At 41.3% G+C, this 16145-nt stretch overlaps 1 protein-coding gene across 2 annotated transcripts in view; it reads left to right on the plus strand.

The window, feature by feature from the left end:
• The first annotated feature begins 1032 nt into the window (after positions 1–1032).
• LOC142443569 (17-beta-hydroxysteroid dehydrogenase 13-like) overlaps positions 1033–16145 on the plus strand; it is a 32365-nt gene continuing 17252 nt past the window's right edge. The window contains exons 1-2 of one of the 2 annotated variants that reach the window (XM_075544893.1): positions 1033–1242; positions 7009–7116. In XM_075544893.1, coding sequence (XP_075401008.1) covers positions 1033–1242; positions 7009–7116 — 318 coding nt within the window. The remainder of the gene's footprint in view (positions 1243–7008; positions 7117–16145) is intronic. The other variant, XM_075544895.1, reaches the window with a different exon arrangement.

Raw genomic sequence — 16145 nt, forward strand, 5'->3', positions numbered from 1 at the left:
TGCAACTACTGGGTCATTCCATATCCATGAGGGTCTTCCTCTTTTGAGCTGACTCTTTGCCCAAGTATGATGTCATTTTCCATTTCATTTTCCATTTAACACTGTGCATAGAGATCGTTAAGTGGGAACCTAATTTTCTATGTCAACTCTCTCCAAAAAAAATCAACAGTAAATTAACATTACAAACTAATATAAAAACATTAAGTGCCTGTTCTCAGTTAAGAGTTGAGGCTCTGGAACCAGATTGCCTCATCTTAATGTCTTGCTCTTACCAGGTATGAGACTTTCAGCAAATTAATTAATTTCCTTATACCTTAGTTTCCTTGTCTGTTTGAACGATTCCTCATTCCCCATGGCTGGGTTTGTGTGCAGCAGGTCTGTGTTGAATAAGCAGGCTGTCTGTCTATGTTCTAGCTTCTGAAGCTGAAGCAGAGAGTTAACAAGCAGGTCACCACTTCCAAGCGGAGACTTCTGACTCTGGTCCTAATATTCTTTTCAATTTTATCACTAAAGAGACTAGTTGTTTTATAGAACCTAAATTTTCCCTCAAAATCAAGAGGTTTTAGAGTAATGGACTTTGTATATGAGTTGATTAGTTAATTGAAATATCCATGCTGAGGTTTGGTAAACAATTCCACCAGAGGAGAGACTTTTGGGGATAAATGAGCCAAACAGCTAAATGCATGCTTTAAGCCCCATTAACAGAATCTCTCTCCTTTATTTACTGGGGGGTGGGGGGAGGGGGACAACACCATACAAGCACACCCACTAGTCTGCAGAATAATACTAAGGGAATATTAGCTGGTGTGATGCCATTGAAATTATTTCTAAAGGTGGCACTTCGTGGTGAAATCAGAAAAGCAGATTCAGAGAACAAATTCTCCTGTTGCAACTGGTATCGTGTCACAAACTGAAGGTGTGTCTGAGTCATTAGTACACGTGAACAAAGTCTGTGTCCACATTTGGCTGACCTCTGTCAGTTCCATTTACACCTGGAGGTGCCCAGAGCTGGAAGCGGAGAGAGCAGAAGCCATGAACCTTGTCTTGGATCTCCTCCTGCTTCTGGCCACTCTTGTCTACTCTTACTTGGAGTCTCTGGTGAAGTTCTTCATACCTCGGAGGAGAAAATCGGTGGCTGGGGAGATCGTTCTCATTACTGGAGCAGGCCATGGGATAGGCAGGTTGACAGCCTATGAATTTGCAAAGCAGAAAAGCAAGCTGGTGCTGTGGGACATTAATAAGGTAAGGGTTTCATCTGCCCATCTCATTAAAAGTCACAAACTATCATGTTTTTAAAATATTTTTCATGCAGCATCTCTTTATCTTCGTATTTTATATATTCAAAGCCTTATAAAGGAATTTCCTGTAAACTTATTCTATGCATGCATCAGGCTGGTTAGAGAAGGGGAACGTAATTCATTCTGAGCAGTGCTTTCAGTATCATGAGATGAAGGCTAAGGACATAGACTTAGGAGACAGGCTCCTTTCAAGATGTAAACTTGATTTTTCTGTGCTTTAGTATCCATGACTCTGAAATGGGGATGATACCATATGGAATGGGCAAGCACAGAAGCTGGAAAATTATAAACCAAATTCATTGCCGTCAAATCAATCTGAACTCACAGCAACCCTATAGGGCAGAGTAGAATTTGGTTTCCCAGGCTGAAGGGATGCTTCCTCTGTCTCCTGCAGAGCAGCTGGTTGGTTTGAACTACTGATTTTGTAGTAGTGGACCACAAGTCAACCTATGGGCAGTTGAGTTAAATGTTTCCTCTATGTTTATAGGGTTGAAAATGTTTTGTTTTTTTATGATTTTATTCTGAGTCAACAGCTATTTGTTTAATAAATAAATGAAAAAGACAAAGGACTTTTCAGGGGCTTCAGGACAAGTACTGGAGGATCTGTTAGATCTCTCTGGAGACAGAGTTGCACCTCAGTCCTTGGCCCCACGTGAGAAAGAATTCACACCGAAGCCTGATTCGTGATCCAAGTGAGTTTTATGAGAGTTAGAAGTTTTAGGTTTACACGACACCCATAGGACTCCTCCCGACCATGCAGCCTGGCAGAAGATGCTCAGCATCACGCAGACAAAAGTTAAAAACATTTTTTATTTAAAAAAATTTTTTGCCAAAAAAAATGTAAAGGGTAAAAGAAAGACAAATAAGTGTTCAAGCCTTTTGTGCCTGCCCTCAGATCTCCCAATCCAAACCTACAACACTCCCTATCTGACCCTTTACAGGAAAAGGTTTGCCAGCCCTTGAGTGACTCTCTGAAGTGCTGAGGTCAGCCTTATGCGGGGTGGATAAAGTAGACATGTAGTTTTCTCTCAGGTATGCACATTTTGCTTCCACTCTTCTTTCTTTCTTCCTTTTTAAAAAAAAATCATTTTATTGAGGGCTCCTACAACTCTTATGACAATCTATACATCCATCCTTTGTGTCAAGCACATTCATACATATGTTGCCATCATCATTTTCAAAACATTTTCTTTCTACTTGAATCCTTGGTATCAGCTCATTTTCCCCATCCTCCCTCTCCCTTCCTCATAAACTCTAGATAAGATTTATAATTTTTCCATGTTTTACACTGACTACTGTCTCCTTTCACCAACTTTTCTGTTGTCTGACCCCCTAGGAGGGAGTTATATGTAGATCATTGTGATCAGTTGCCCCTTTCTCCCCCCATCTTCCCCTTACCCTCATAGTATCGTTGCTGTAATTATTGGTCCTGAGGGGTTTATCTGTCCTGGATTCCTGCCTATCTTATCTAGCTAGACATGCATAGACAATAATAAGCACAAAAACAAGACAAAGCAAAACAAAACAACAAAAGAGAACAAAACAACAACAACAAAACAGTGACAAAGGGATAAGTGTTCCAAAATTGATGGCGAGGAGGGTGTAGAAAGCCTGGTAGGGCTTGATCAAGGGCATTGTAACCGGGAGGAATTACTGAAACCCAGATGAAGGCTGAATATGATAGTGGGACAAGAGGAGAGTAAAAGGAAATAGAAGAAAGAACTAGGAGGCAAAAGGCATTTGTAGAGATCAGGCATGTATGTATGTAAATATATTTATATATGACAATGGGGAAATAGATCTATGTGCATATATTTATAGGTTTAGTATTAAGGTAGCAGATGGATTTTGGATCTCTACTCAAGTACTCCCTCAATGCAACAACATTTTGTTCTATTAAACTAACATTCCAAGCTCACCTTCCCAACATGATCCCAAAAGATAAAAGTGGAGGCATAAGCAAATGTGGTGAAGAAAGCTGATGGTGACCTGTTATCAAAAGGTATAGCGTCTGGGGTCTTAAAGGCTTGAAGATAAACAAGCAGCCATCTAGCTGAGAAGCAACAAAACCCATATGGAAGAAGCACACCAGCCTGTGTGATCACGAGGTGTCAAAGGGATCAAGTATCAGGCATCAAAGAACAAAAAAAAAATCATATCATTGTGAATGAGGGGGAGTGCAGAGTGGAGACCCAAACCCATCTGTAGGCAACTGGACATTCCCTTACAGAAGGGTCACAGGGAGGAGACGAGCCAGTCAGGGTGCAGCATAGCAACGATGAAACATACAACTTTCCTCTAGTTCTTAAATGTTTCCTCCTCCCCACTACCATGATCCAGTTCTACCTTAAAAATCAGGCTAGATCAGAGCACACACATTGGTAGAGATAAGAGCTTTGGACACATGGAATTCAGGACAGATAAAACCCTCAGGAACAACAACCAGAAAAAAAAAAAGCCCTCAAGAACAGTAGTAGGAGTAGGGATATCATGAAAGTAGGGGGGATGGTGGAGGAAGGGGGAGAAAGGGGGAGCTCATAACAAGGCTGGATATATAGCCCCTCCCCCTCCCACCAAAAGCAACAAATAACAGACATGTGGGTGAAAGGACACAACAGACAGAGTAAGACGCGAAATAACAACACGAGGATGGGAAGGTGAGGGAGGGAGGGAAAAAAAGAGGAGCTGATACCAAGGAATCGAGTAGAAAGAAAATATCTGGGAAATGTTGACGGCAACATACGTACAAGTATACTTAATACAGCTGAATGATGGATTGCCACAAGATTTGTAAGAGCCTCCCAATAAAAATATATTAAAAAATAATACAATTATATTCAACTAACTAAATTAAAAGATTGTGCCTGTCCCCTTGCAAGTTCTCTTTGAATCTTTTAATTTAAAGTTAAACATTTAAAATACCAAATAATTCGCTCTAAGGTATAGATGCAGCATGGATGTCTTTTAGTCTAGGAAGGTGCCAACTGCCATGTTGTTATAACTGACTCCTTTGATCCACAAAAGAGAATTCATTTAGCAGTTTGGCCCTTATTCCATCCCAGTTGCTGCTCTAGGAGCACAGTGATCCCTAGAGTAAACAAACTCACTGGAGTTGAAGACAAAGAAAACCTGTTACTTATCAAATGACCGGTAGTGCTGTGGTTCAGCTAAAGAACAGAAGGCGGTGGTGGTTGTTTTAATTCACTTGTTCCTGTGAATGGAAGGTTTACAAAGAAGACCTCCAGTTTTACATTCAACAGTTTATACACATCTTGTTTCATCTCATTCACGGCAATCCCTTCAATGCAATATCACTTATCCCATTTCCTCTTTGGGCTTCCTGTTTCCATTCCACCTTCTTCTCAAACCCTTCTGAACTTTGTCCTTGAGTAAATGCTGCCTTTTCCATCTCAAACAGTTGATTGTTCTACTGTGTGCATTCCTCACTAGTGTTATTATTCCCCTTTATAAACCTGTCTATTGTTTGGCTGAAAACTGAGCCACAGGGAGGGAGTTCAGTTCCAGACCTGAAGGGTGACTAAGGGTCACTATCTCAGGTCCCACCAGTCTCTATCCAACCAGCAAGTCTGGTCCCCTTCATGATCTTGAGTTTTGTTTTACATATTCTCCCACTCTGTACAGAACCAAGATAAAAGTCTTTTAAATTATTTAAGCAATGTGTCTGATGAACACTTTAGAGCTTAATGGCACTGACATCGAGACAAGAGAGAATGTGGAATGGTTTTTCTTGCAATCTGCTTGTAAGCAAGCTAGCAGCTGAAACATAACTCAGAAAAAGTCTCCCCTATCCTTGCCTTTGTATTTTTCTGCAATCCCCCAAAAGACTATTTGAGGGGATAGCCACCCTACAATTAGTGGGGTGACTCTTAATTCTGCCAGGCTCTGATCTTTGGGGTTTCAGGCTCTAGGTCAACACATGGTGAAACACAAGGACTATTCATTTGAACGATTGAATTGTATGATATGTGAATTAGATGCCAATAAAAAATGTTTAAAATAAAAAATAAGAAATGCAAGAAGTCCCCGGGTAGTGTCACCAGTCAACCTGTTCAGCTGCCAACAGGAAGGTGAAAGATTCAAATCTACTCAGAGGTTCCTTGGAAGAAAGCCTTTGAGCACAGTTCTCCTCTAACACATGTGGGATTGAAATTGAGTCTGGAGCAGCTGGTTAGTTAGTGAGCTACAAAGATCCAGGAGAGGCTAAGTGAAAACAGCCTGGCCACTCATCCAGGGACCACCCCAATGCCTTTGACACCACCAACATCCGAATATGCTAAGAAAAGGCTTCTTCAGATATCTTTGCCTCAATTGCAGAGAAAAGCTAACAAACGGTGTGGAGAAAAAGTATAATTAAAAATTGTCTTCCTCTTTATCTAAAGCAAAATGTCTTTGAATTTAGGTAAGTTGCTTCTGTCTGTCTGTTCGATATATTTTGCTTTGTTACACGATTGAGCAACCATTCCTGTGGCCCCTGTCCATTTTCATTCCGGAACACCTAAAGATCTTGTATTCTCAAGAGTGGTGAGTCAGGTGCTTTCGTAAGGCTGGAAGCTGTGCCACCAGCTTTTCCAAAGCCCATGGAGTCACTGACGGTTGACAGGTTTCAAAAGAGTTTCCAGACTAAAAAGAAAATCCTGCTGATCTAGTTCCAAACGTCAACCAGTGAAAGCCCTATGGAACGCAATAGACTAGTGGGGAAGATGGGCCCCTAGGTTGGAACACACACACACACACACACACACACACACACACACACACACCAGTGGCTACAACATTGATTCAAACACACCAGCAATCAGGAAGATGACACAGGACCGGACAACCTTTCCGTTGTATGTACGCTAGACATGAGTGTGGGCAACGCAATTCACCGCAGCTAATAACAGCAGGAGCACTAGCACCGTCACCCTACAGAAAACTGCCCGCACTGCTGGGAGTCGATTCCGGCTCATCGTGACCGTACAGGGCAGAGTACAACTGCCCCTAGGTGTGCCTGAGACTGGAACTCCTGGCAGGAACAGAAAGCCCCGTCTTTCTCCCACAGAGGGGCTGATGGTTTCAAACTGCTGACCTTGAGTTTAGCTGCGGATGCGTAACCATGACGCCCCCGGGCCTCCGCTTCCTGTAACGGTCATCCTCAAATAAGGCTGCGGTGATAAAACGGAATCGTGGCCCCAAACGGGGTGGGACAGGGACATCTAGTTTGAACTTAGGAGTTTGGAATCGCAACTCAGCACTTCTCTTATGTCCGTGGTTGCTTAATAATATGTGCTGAACGGGCTTCCGAGTTTCTCTTTCTTCCCTGTACTCATGTATCTCCCTCCACACCATCATAACAACATCTTTCAAGAATACTCTTCAAGTTGAGAGGAACCCATCTTACAGAAATTGCCTACTGACGGACCTTCAAACCAAGATAGTAATGCAAAGAAATGAAGGGGTTTTGTTTTGTTTTTCCCTTTGGTGCAGAATGGCTGATCTTAAAAACGCCAGAACACACTCAGGGAGAAAAAAACAGGCATAATCTATGCAAAATAGGAACTTCGTCTCTCCCGAGAAATTTTCTTTAAAGGAGGCATTTTAGATATAAATTTTAATCTTTTAAGGAGTTTCTTCTCCATCACTTTCACTCTCACTCACATCCCTTGCCTCACCTACCTTTTCCTTCATTTGTTTGTTCCAATCTCAGCATGGCGTTGAGGAAACTGCTGCGCAATGCCGAAAACTGGGAGCGACCGCGCGTGCGTTTGTGGTAGACTGCGGGAACAGAGAAGATATTGATAATGGGGTCAGCCAGGTGAGACGTTTTTCCCCAGATAGTTTTCATACACTGCCGCAGTCGTAGGCAATGAAAACGCCTTTTATGTCTGTCTGATTTAAAAGTTTAGCTCTTGTGAATGGCATGTGTGGTCCGTACTTTGTGTTGCGGGACTGGTTCATATTATCCATTCGAGTCACTCCAGTCAGGAGTTTGGCAGTGGCACAAAGTGACGGAGAAAGGAGCTGTCATCGGGGACCATGGTTCACTTTCAAGTCTCACCATAATCCTTTTACTTGAACAGCAATTCCTTTTTATTCCCTTTCATTATTACCTCGGTGTGATTTTAGTTATGCCGCTGGCCATCTAATTGTGGAAAATGTAGCATTACTACTTTCGATAATATCGTTTTCGTAATGTAATTTTAAAAGAGTAAATACCAAGCATTCAAAATGAGCCAGGTGCTCTAGGAAGCTATTACATTAAATGAATCATCTTACATACTTTGGACATGTTGTCAGGAGAGACTAATCCCTGGAGAAGGCCATCTTGTTTAGTAGAGAAGAAACCGCGAAAGAGAGGCAGGTGCTTTAGAGATCATTGACCCTATGTTGCAACAAAGCCTAGAACAATTATGAGGAAGGTGCCCAAGCGGACAGTGTTTCATCTGTTGCCCATCAGGTCGCTATGAGTCAGAACCAACTCAATGGTACCTAACAACATTATCTCATTTTACAGATGGACAAATTAGGCTCAGATATTTTAAATCAATAGCCAAAATTCCTGGAGCTAGTTGGTAGTAGGATCAAGATTATTCATTGAACCATATAAAAATGTTTGGTTAGAATTTCATGGTCTGTTTATCTACATAAGATAGGCAGGATAAAAATCCTGAGGAGAAAAAACTGGACCGACAGTTCTGGGGGGGGACAGAAAAGAGGGGTGAGTAGGGGATGGAAGGGGGAGGCTCACAACTCAGGGACAAGGGAACAACAAGAGATCTAAAATTGATGATGAGGAGGGTGTAGAATCCCTGGTGGGGTTTGATCAAGTGCAGTGTGGCCAAGAGAAATTACTGAGAGCTGGATGAAGGTCGAACATGATAGTGGGACAGGAGTACAATAAAAGGAAATAGAGTAAAGAACTAGGATACAAAAGACATTTATAGAAGTATAAATATAGGCATGTATACAAAATATATATTAATATAACAATAGGGTTATAGGTCTATGTACATATATTTATATGTTAAGTATTAAGGTAGCAGACCACCATTGCGCCTCTGTTCAACAACTCCCTCAATGCAAGAACACTTTGTCCTAATAACGTGACATTCTGTATTGCTCACCTTCGCAACACAATTGCTGGAGTCAAAATGGGTGCATAAGCAAATGTGGTGAAGAAAGCTGATGGTGCCCAGCTATTACAGGTATAGTGTCTGGGGTTCTTAAAGGCTTGAAGTTAACCAAGCAGCCATCTAGTAGGGAAACAACAAAACACACTCGCCTGTGTGATCATGAGGTGTTGATGAGATCAGGTATCAGGCTTCAAAGACCCAGAACAAAAAATCTTATTGATGTGAATGAGGGGGAGGGCAGAGTGGAGATCCAAAACCCATCAATTGGATATCCCCTTACAGATGTATCTCAAGCAAGAGACAAGCCAGTCAAGGGTGCAGTTATAGCACCAACATAGCACACAATAGTCCTCTAGTTCTTTAATGCTTCTCCCCCTGCTCCCACGATCATGACCCCAGTTCTACCTTAAAAATCTGGCCAGACAAAAGCATGTACAGTATTACAGATAAGAGTACTCACCATATGTACCCTAGGACAGATAAACCCCTCAGGAACAATAATGGGAGTAGTGATAGCATGAGGGTAGGGGAAGTTGGGAGAAAATGGGGAGAAGGGGGAATCAATCACAATGATCTATTAACACACACACCCTCTCAGGGGGATTAACAACAGAAACATGGTGGAAAAGAGACAGCAGACAGGGTAACATATGAAAGTAATAATAATTTATAATTTATTAAGGGTTCACGAAGGTTGGAGGGTGGTGGAGGGAGGGAAAAAGAAGAGCTGATATGAAGGGCTCAAGTAGAAAGAAAATGTTTTAGAAATGATGATGGCAACATATGTACAAAAATACTTGATGCAATTGTTGTATGGATTGTTATAAGAACTGAGAAAATGTTAATTTTTCTAAAAGTTCACATATTTAAAAAAAGGAAGCTTAAATTGGGCCACTAACATGCATGTCTGTTTCCTTTCTATGATCAAGTAGTTTAAAGAGTAACCAAAGCACAAATACTGCAAAAATAACTAACTTTATTTAAACACTCTAAAGAGATGGGCGAGGTGAATATATAACCAGAGAGCAAATATTTTGGCAAATTTTGAAACAGATAAGCTGAAAGAAATATGCTCAGAAGTGTTTCTCCTTTTCTGAAGGGGCTGTCAGTCAAAGGTATGTTAACTTGATTCCTTGCATGGGTAGATCTATTAATTGAATTTGTCTAATTGTTTTAATGTGTATGTAAATAAGCTTGAAGAATGTAATAGAGTTGTTCTCTGATTCTAGCTAGTAAAATACTGGGGGGCGAAGAACTGTAAGAGCCTCAATAAAATGATTTATAAAACAAAACAGAAAAGAATTTCATGGTCACAGATTGGAAGCTTTAGTGTAGTTAAGACGTCAATACTCCCACACACAAATGTATCCATTGAATGCAGCTTCCATGAAAACTCCAACTGCCTTCTTTGCAGACATACAAAAGCAACTGGCAGAGGATCCGCAATAGCTTTACAGCAATCTTGAAAGAGAAGAATAAACTAGGAAGACTCACACTTCCTGATGTCAAAACATGCTATAAATCTGCAGTTATTAAGACAGCCTGACATCAGTACAGTTATAGACACATAGGCCAATTGAATGGAAATGTAATATCCAGGAAGATATATCTATATTCAACTGATTTTTTCTTTTTTAAAAAATCATTTTATTAGGGGCTCATACTACTCTTATCACAATCCATACATACATCAATTGTGTAAAGCACATTTGCTCTCCACCTAAGTCCCTGCCATCAGCTCCTCATTTTTTGCCCACCCTCCCCGCTCCCCACTCCCTCATGAGCCCTTGAGAATTTATAAATTATTATTTTGTCCTATCTTGCCCTGTCCGACGTCTCCCTTCACCCACTTTTCTGTTGTCCATCCCCCAGGGAGGAGGTCACATGTAGATCCTTGTAATTGGTTCCCCCTTTCTAGCCCACCCTCTCTCCACCCTTCAAGTATCGCCACTCACACCACTGGTCCTGAAGGGGTCACCCGCCCTGGATTCCCTGTGTTTCTGGTTCCTATCTGTACCAGTGTCCATCCTCTGTTTCTAGCCAGACTTGCAAGGTAGAATTGGGATCATGATAGTGGGGGGAGTGGGGAGGAAGCATTTAGGAACTAGAGGAAAGTTGTATTCTTCATCGTTGCTACATCGCATCCTGTCTAGCTCATCTCCTCCCCGAGATCCCTCTGCAAGGGGATCTCCAGTGGCCTACAAATGGGCTTTGGGTCCCCACTCTGCACTCTCCCCCTCATTCACTATGGTAACATATTTTTTGTTCTGATGATGCCTTATACCTGATCCCTTCGACACCTCGTTATCGCACAAGCTGGTGTGCTTTTTCCATGTGGGCTTTGTTGCTTCTCAGCTAGATGGCCGCTTGTTTACCTTCAAGCCTTTAAGACTCCAGAAGCTATATCTTTTGATAGCCGGGTACCATCAGCTTTCTTCACCACATTGGATTTTGCACCTATTTGTCTTCAGCGATCGTATCATGGAGGTGAGCACACAATGATATGATTTTTTTGTTCTTTGATGCCTGATAACTGATCCCTTCGGCACCTCATGTTCACACAGGCTGGTGTGCTTCTTCCATGTGGGCTTTGTTGCTTCTGAGCTAGACAGCCACTTGTTTACCTTCAAGCCTTTAAAAGACCCCAGATGCTATATCTTTTGATAGCCGGGTACCATCAGCTTTCTTCACCACATTTGCTTATTCACCCACTTTGTCTTCAGTGGTTGTGTCGGGAAGGTGAGCATCATAGAATGCCAATTTAATAGAAGAAAGTACTCTTGCATTGAGGGAGTACTTAAGTGGAAGCCCAATGTCCTTCTGCTACCTTAGTACTAAACCTATAAATATATGCACATATATCTATTTCCCCATCTGCATATATAAATATATTTGCATATATACATGTCTTTATCTAGACCTCTATAAATGCCCTTTGCCTCCCAGCTCTTTCCTCTATTTCCTTTGACTTCCCTCCTGTCCCACCAGGGTTTCAGCAATTCCTCTTGGTTATATTACCCTTGATCATGCCCTACCAGGCAGGCCTCTCCCACACCCTCCTCACCACCAATTTGGATCACTTGTTCTTCCCTTGTCCCTGGGTTTGTTAGCACCACTACCTTTTCCCGCACTTCCTCTTCTCCCATGTCCTCCCGGAATTGTCGGTCCCATTGTTTTCCCCTCCAGATTGTTCATCCTGCCTATCTTATTTAGACAGACCTGCGGAGATAATAACATGCGCAAAAATAAGACAGAGCAAAATCATTCAACAATATACAACAAAACAACAACAAATCAATGACAGAAACAAAACAAAACAAGAAAGAAAAGCTTGTAGTTAGTTCAAGGATTGTGTTTTGACCTCTAGGAGTGTTTTCCAGTCCAGTCTGTTGGGGCACCATGCCCTAGTCCCAAAGTCCACCCTCAGCATTCCCTGGGGACTTCACCACTCCATTCCCTTGCTGTTCTGTTGCACCCCCTTAGTGTTTTGCCTCGGTGTGGCGGGATCATATTGGGTGAAATTCTCACACTGTGTCTTCAGTGTTGTCCTCTGCAGAGCTATGGGTCAGTGAGGGTCGTCATGTCTCATAGAGGGGCTGGCCATGTGCTCCTCTCTGTGTACTGGCTGCTCTATTTGGGGTCATCGTCCTCATCAACTGACTTCTTCAATAGTTCACTGGCGTGTAATTCACATATCATAAAATCCAATACTCAATCACCTCATGAGGAGATGTACAATCATCACCAGAATCAGTTTTAGAGTACTTTCTTTATTCTTTTACTCATTGTTATTAGCTCCCTATTTCCCCCAACCTCCCCTGCCACACCCCCAAGGAACAATTAATCCAGGTACTGTCTCTATAAATTTACCTATCCTGGGTTTCATATATAGAAAAACATTTTTTTAAGCTAACAATAATAACGAAACAAAATAGATAAAAACCTTAACTGAAATTATTTAGAAAAAATGAAAAACCAGAACAAATTTAAATGGATCATGAGGGAGACCAAATAATAGAATGCTAAATTTCAACCTAACCGCTTATGCAACAATCCATTTTCCAAAGGATTCTGCATGATAACAAGGCTGTTCACATCCCTGGTCCATGGTCAGAGGGGATTCATCAGAGCATAATTGCCGCGTATTTCCCCTTCACGCTTTAAAAAATATATCATTTTATTAGGGGCTCTTACGGTTCTTATAACATTCCATACATCAATTTCATCAAGCATATTTTGTACATATTTTGCCATGATCATATCCCAAACATTTTCTTTCTACTTGAGCTTTGGTATAAGCTCCTCTTTCCTCCTCTCCCTACCTAACTCTCCCACCCTCATGAATCCTTGATCAATTATATATTGTTATTATTATTTTGTATGTTTTTGGGGGGGTGCATATATGTTTTTTTAACAATTTATTGGGGCTCATACAAGTCTTATCACAGTTCATACATATACATACATCAATTGTATAAAGCACATCTGTACATTCTTTGCCCTAATCATTTTCTTTTCTTTCTTTCTTTTTTTTTTCCCTTTCTTTTTTTACATTTTATTAGGGACTCATACAACTCTTATCACAATCCATACATATACATACATCAATTGTATAAAGCACATCCATACATTCCTTGCCCCAATCATTCTCAAGGCATTTGCTCTCCACTTAAGCCCCTTGCATCAGGTCCTCTTTTTTTTTCCCCTCCCTCCCCTTTCCCCCCTCCCTCATGTGCCCTTGGTAATTTATACATCGTTATTTTGTCACATCTTGTATTTTGTATGTTACACTGTCCATTGTCTCCCTTCACCCACATTTCTGTCATTCGTCCCCTTCAGGGGTGGAGAAGGGCTATGTATCCAACCTTGTGATGGGTTCCCCATTTCTCTCCCTTCCCCCTCCCCCACAATCTCCCTACCATCAGGATATTGCTACTCCAACTGCTGTTCCTGAGGGTTTATCTGTCCTGAATTCCCTGTGTGGAGAGCTCTTATCTGTACTAATGTGTGTTCTCCAGTCTAGGCAGAGTTGTAAGGTAGAACAGGGTTATGGTAGTAGTAGTGGGGAAGCATTCAGGAACTAGGGGAAAGTGTGTGTTTTGTCAATGCTATACTGCATTTTGGTTGAATCATCCCTTCCTTTTCACCCTTCTGTGGGGAGATGTCCAATTGTCTACAGATGAACTTTGGGTCTCCACTCCAACCCCCCTAATTCACATTGATATAATTGTTTGTTTGGGATCTTTTTATACCTGATGCCTGATCCCATTGACATCTCATGATCACACAGGCTGGTGTGCTTTTTCCATGTGGGTTTATTTGCTTTCCTTCACCTTTAAAAAAATGAGTATTAAACCCTTTCAATAGAGGAGGAAGGTAATCTCCATACAGAAGAATGCCTCCGCCTTCCCAACATGATAGCTGAAGACAAAATGGATGCATAGCAAATGTGGTGAAGAAAGCTGATGGTGCCCAACTATAAAAAGATTAAGCATCATGGGTCTTAAAGCCTTGAAGACAATCAAGCAGCCATCCAGCTGAGAAGCAACAACGTCTACAAAGTCCAATGTGAATGAAGGAGAGTGCAGAGTAGAGACCCAAAGCCCATCTGTAGACAATTGGACATCCCTTACAGAAGGGTCGTGGGGAGGAGGTGAGTCAGTCAGGAAGCAGTATAGCACCCATGAAACATACAACTTTCCTCTAGTTTTTTAATGCTTCTCTCCACCCCTCCCCCACTATCATGATCCCAATTCTACCTTACAAATCTGGCTAGTCCAGAGTATGTACATGAGTACAAATAAGATCTGGAAATACAGGGAAGCCAGGACAGATAAACCCCTCAGGACCAATAATGAGAGTCGTGATACCAGGAGGAGAAGGGGAAGGTGGGGGGAGAAAGGGGGAACATATCACAATGATCTACATATAGCCCCTCCCTGGGGGACTGACAACAGAAAAGTCGGTGAAGGGAGACACTGGTTAGTGTAAGCCATGAAAAATTAATAATTTATAAATTTTCAAGGGTTTATGAAGGAGGGAGCGGGGAGGGAGGGGGAAAATGAGGAGCTGATATCAAGGGCTCAAGTAGAAAGAAAATGTTTTGAAAATGATGATGGCAACAAATGTGCAAATGTGCTTGACACAATGGAAGGATGGATGTACTGTGATAAGAGCTGGAAAAGCCCCAATAAAATGCTTTTTTTTAATGAAGAATGCCTCAGACTATACACAAAACTCAATTCAAAGTGAATCAAGGACCGAAATGAAAAGTTTAAATAATAAAATTCTTAGAAGGAAATGTAAGGTGTGAGGCTATGGACTTAGTTTTTTAAAATTTCATTTTATTGGAGGCTCTTATCACAATTCATACATATATCCATTGTGTCATGAACCCTTGATAATTTATAACATTTTTTCATGTCTTACACTGACCACTGTCTCCCTATATGTAGTTCATTGCGATCTGAATAGCTGCTAATAGGATTAAACCATGACCTTCAGGTTAGCAGCCAAGCCTAAAACCATTTCACCGCCTTACTCTTACTCAGTAACCATTGGGGAGATGCAAATCAAAACCACAATGAAATATCAATTCATCCCCATTAGGATGACATAATCAAAAGGCTGAAAACACAGAACAAACCAGAAGTTGAGGAGGTTATGAAGCAACTGGAATTCCCATGCATTGCCTATGGGGAATATAAAATGGTGCAGCCATTGAAAAAGCAGCTAAACCTAGAATTATCTTAAGACCCAGCAATCCCAATTCTTGCCACTCTATATGCGTAGAAGAATTAAAGTCAGGGCCACAGACAGAAACCTGTGTACTGATGTTCACTGCAGCACTTTTCACAATCGCCAAAATGTCCATCAATAGATGACTGGATAAACAAAATGTGGTATGTGTACATAATGGAATATTATTCAGCCATAAAAAGAAATGAAATCCTGTGCATATCACAACATGAATGTACCTGAAAGCATTATGCTAAATGAAATCAGTCACCAGAGCGTATAGATTGTATATTCTCCCTTAGATGAGTAAAGAAGTCTATTGAAAAGCTAAGTAATAGTTTCCAGGATTGGGAGGGTGCTCTGGTGGCACTGTGGGATACACACTGGGCCGTGAAAGATAATGCCAGCGATTCAAGCCCACCAGGCGCTCCTCAGGAAACAGATGAAGCTGACCGTAAAGATTTACCATCTCAGAAAGGCTGTGGAGCAGGTTTGTCCTATTGCATCACCATGAATCAACTCATTGTGAATAGGTATGATTTTTTGTTTTGCGGGGAATGAAAAGAAGAAAATGGGAAGTTTATGGCAGAACGCATTGTTTTCAAGTTAGTGGTGGTAGAATATTTTGGGAAAGTATAGAAACAATGGTGACATAATGTGGACAATACCATGAATGACATTGACTTGTAAATATGTACGTGGTTGGATTGGTTGAGGTTTGGGTGGGAACATTTTCACCACAACAAAGTTTGTTTAATGTTTTGTCAGAACTTATAGCTGCTCTAATATTAATTTCATTGTACTGATAAGCTTTCACAGTCCATGGAACCAATTTATCCCATCTTTATGACACTGTTCCTTAGCATTCACTGTTTGCACTCAAAGTGCATTCTTGCCTTAACTCTCATAGACTTAATTCAGGTACAATGAAGAACAGCACCTCTGGTCAAAGTCAGCCCCAAGTTTTTGAGCT

Source organism: Tenrec ecaudatus, chromosome 3 (genome assembly GCF_050624435.1).
Source record: "Tenrec ecaudatus isolate mTenEca1 chromosome 3, mTenEca1.hap1, whole genome shotgun sequence".
Lineage (NCBI taxonomy): Eukaryota > Metazoa > Chordata > Mammalia > Afrosoricida > Tenrecidae > Tenrec > Tenrec ecaudatus.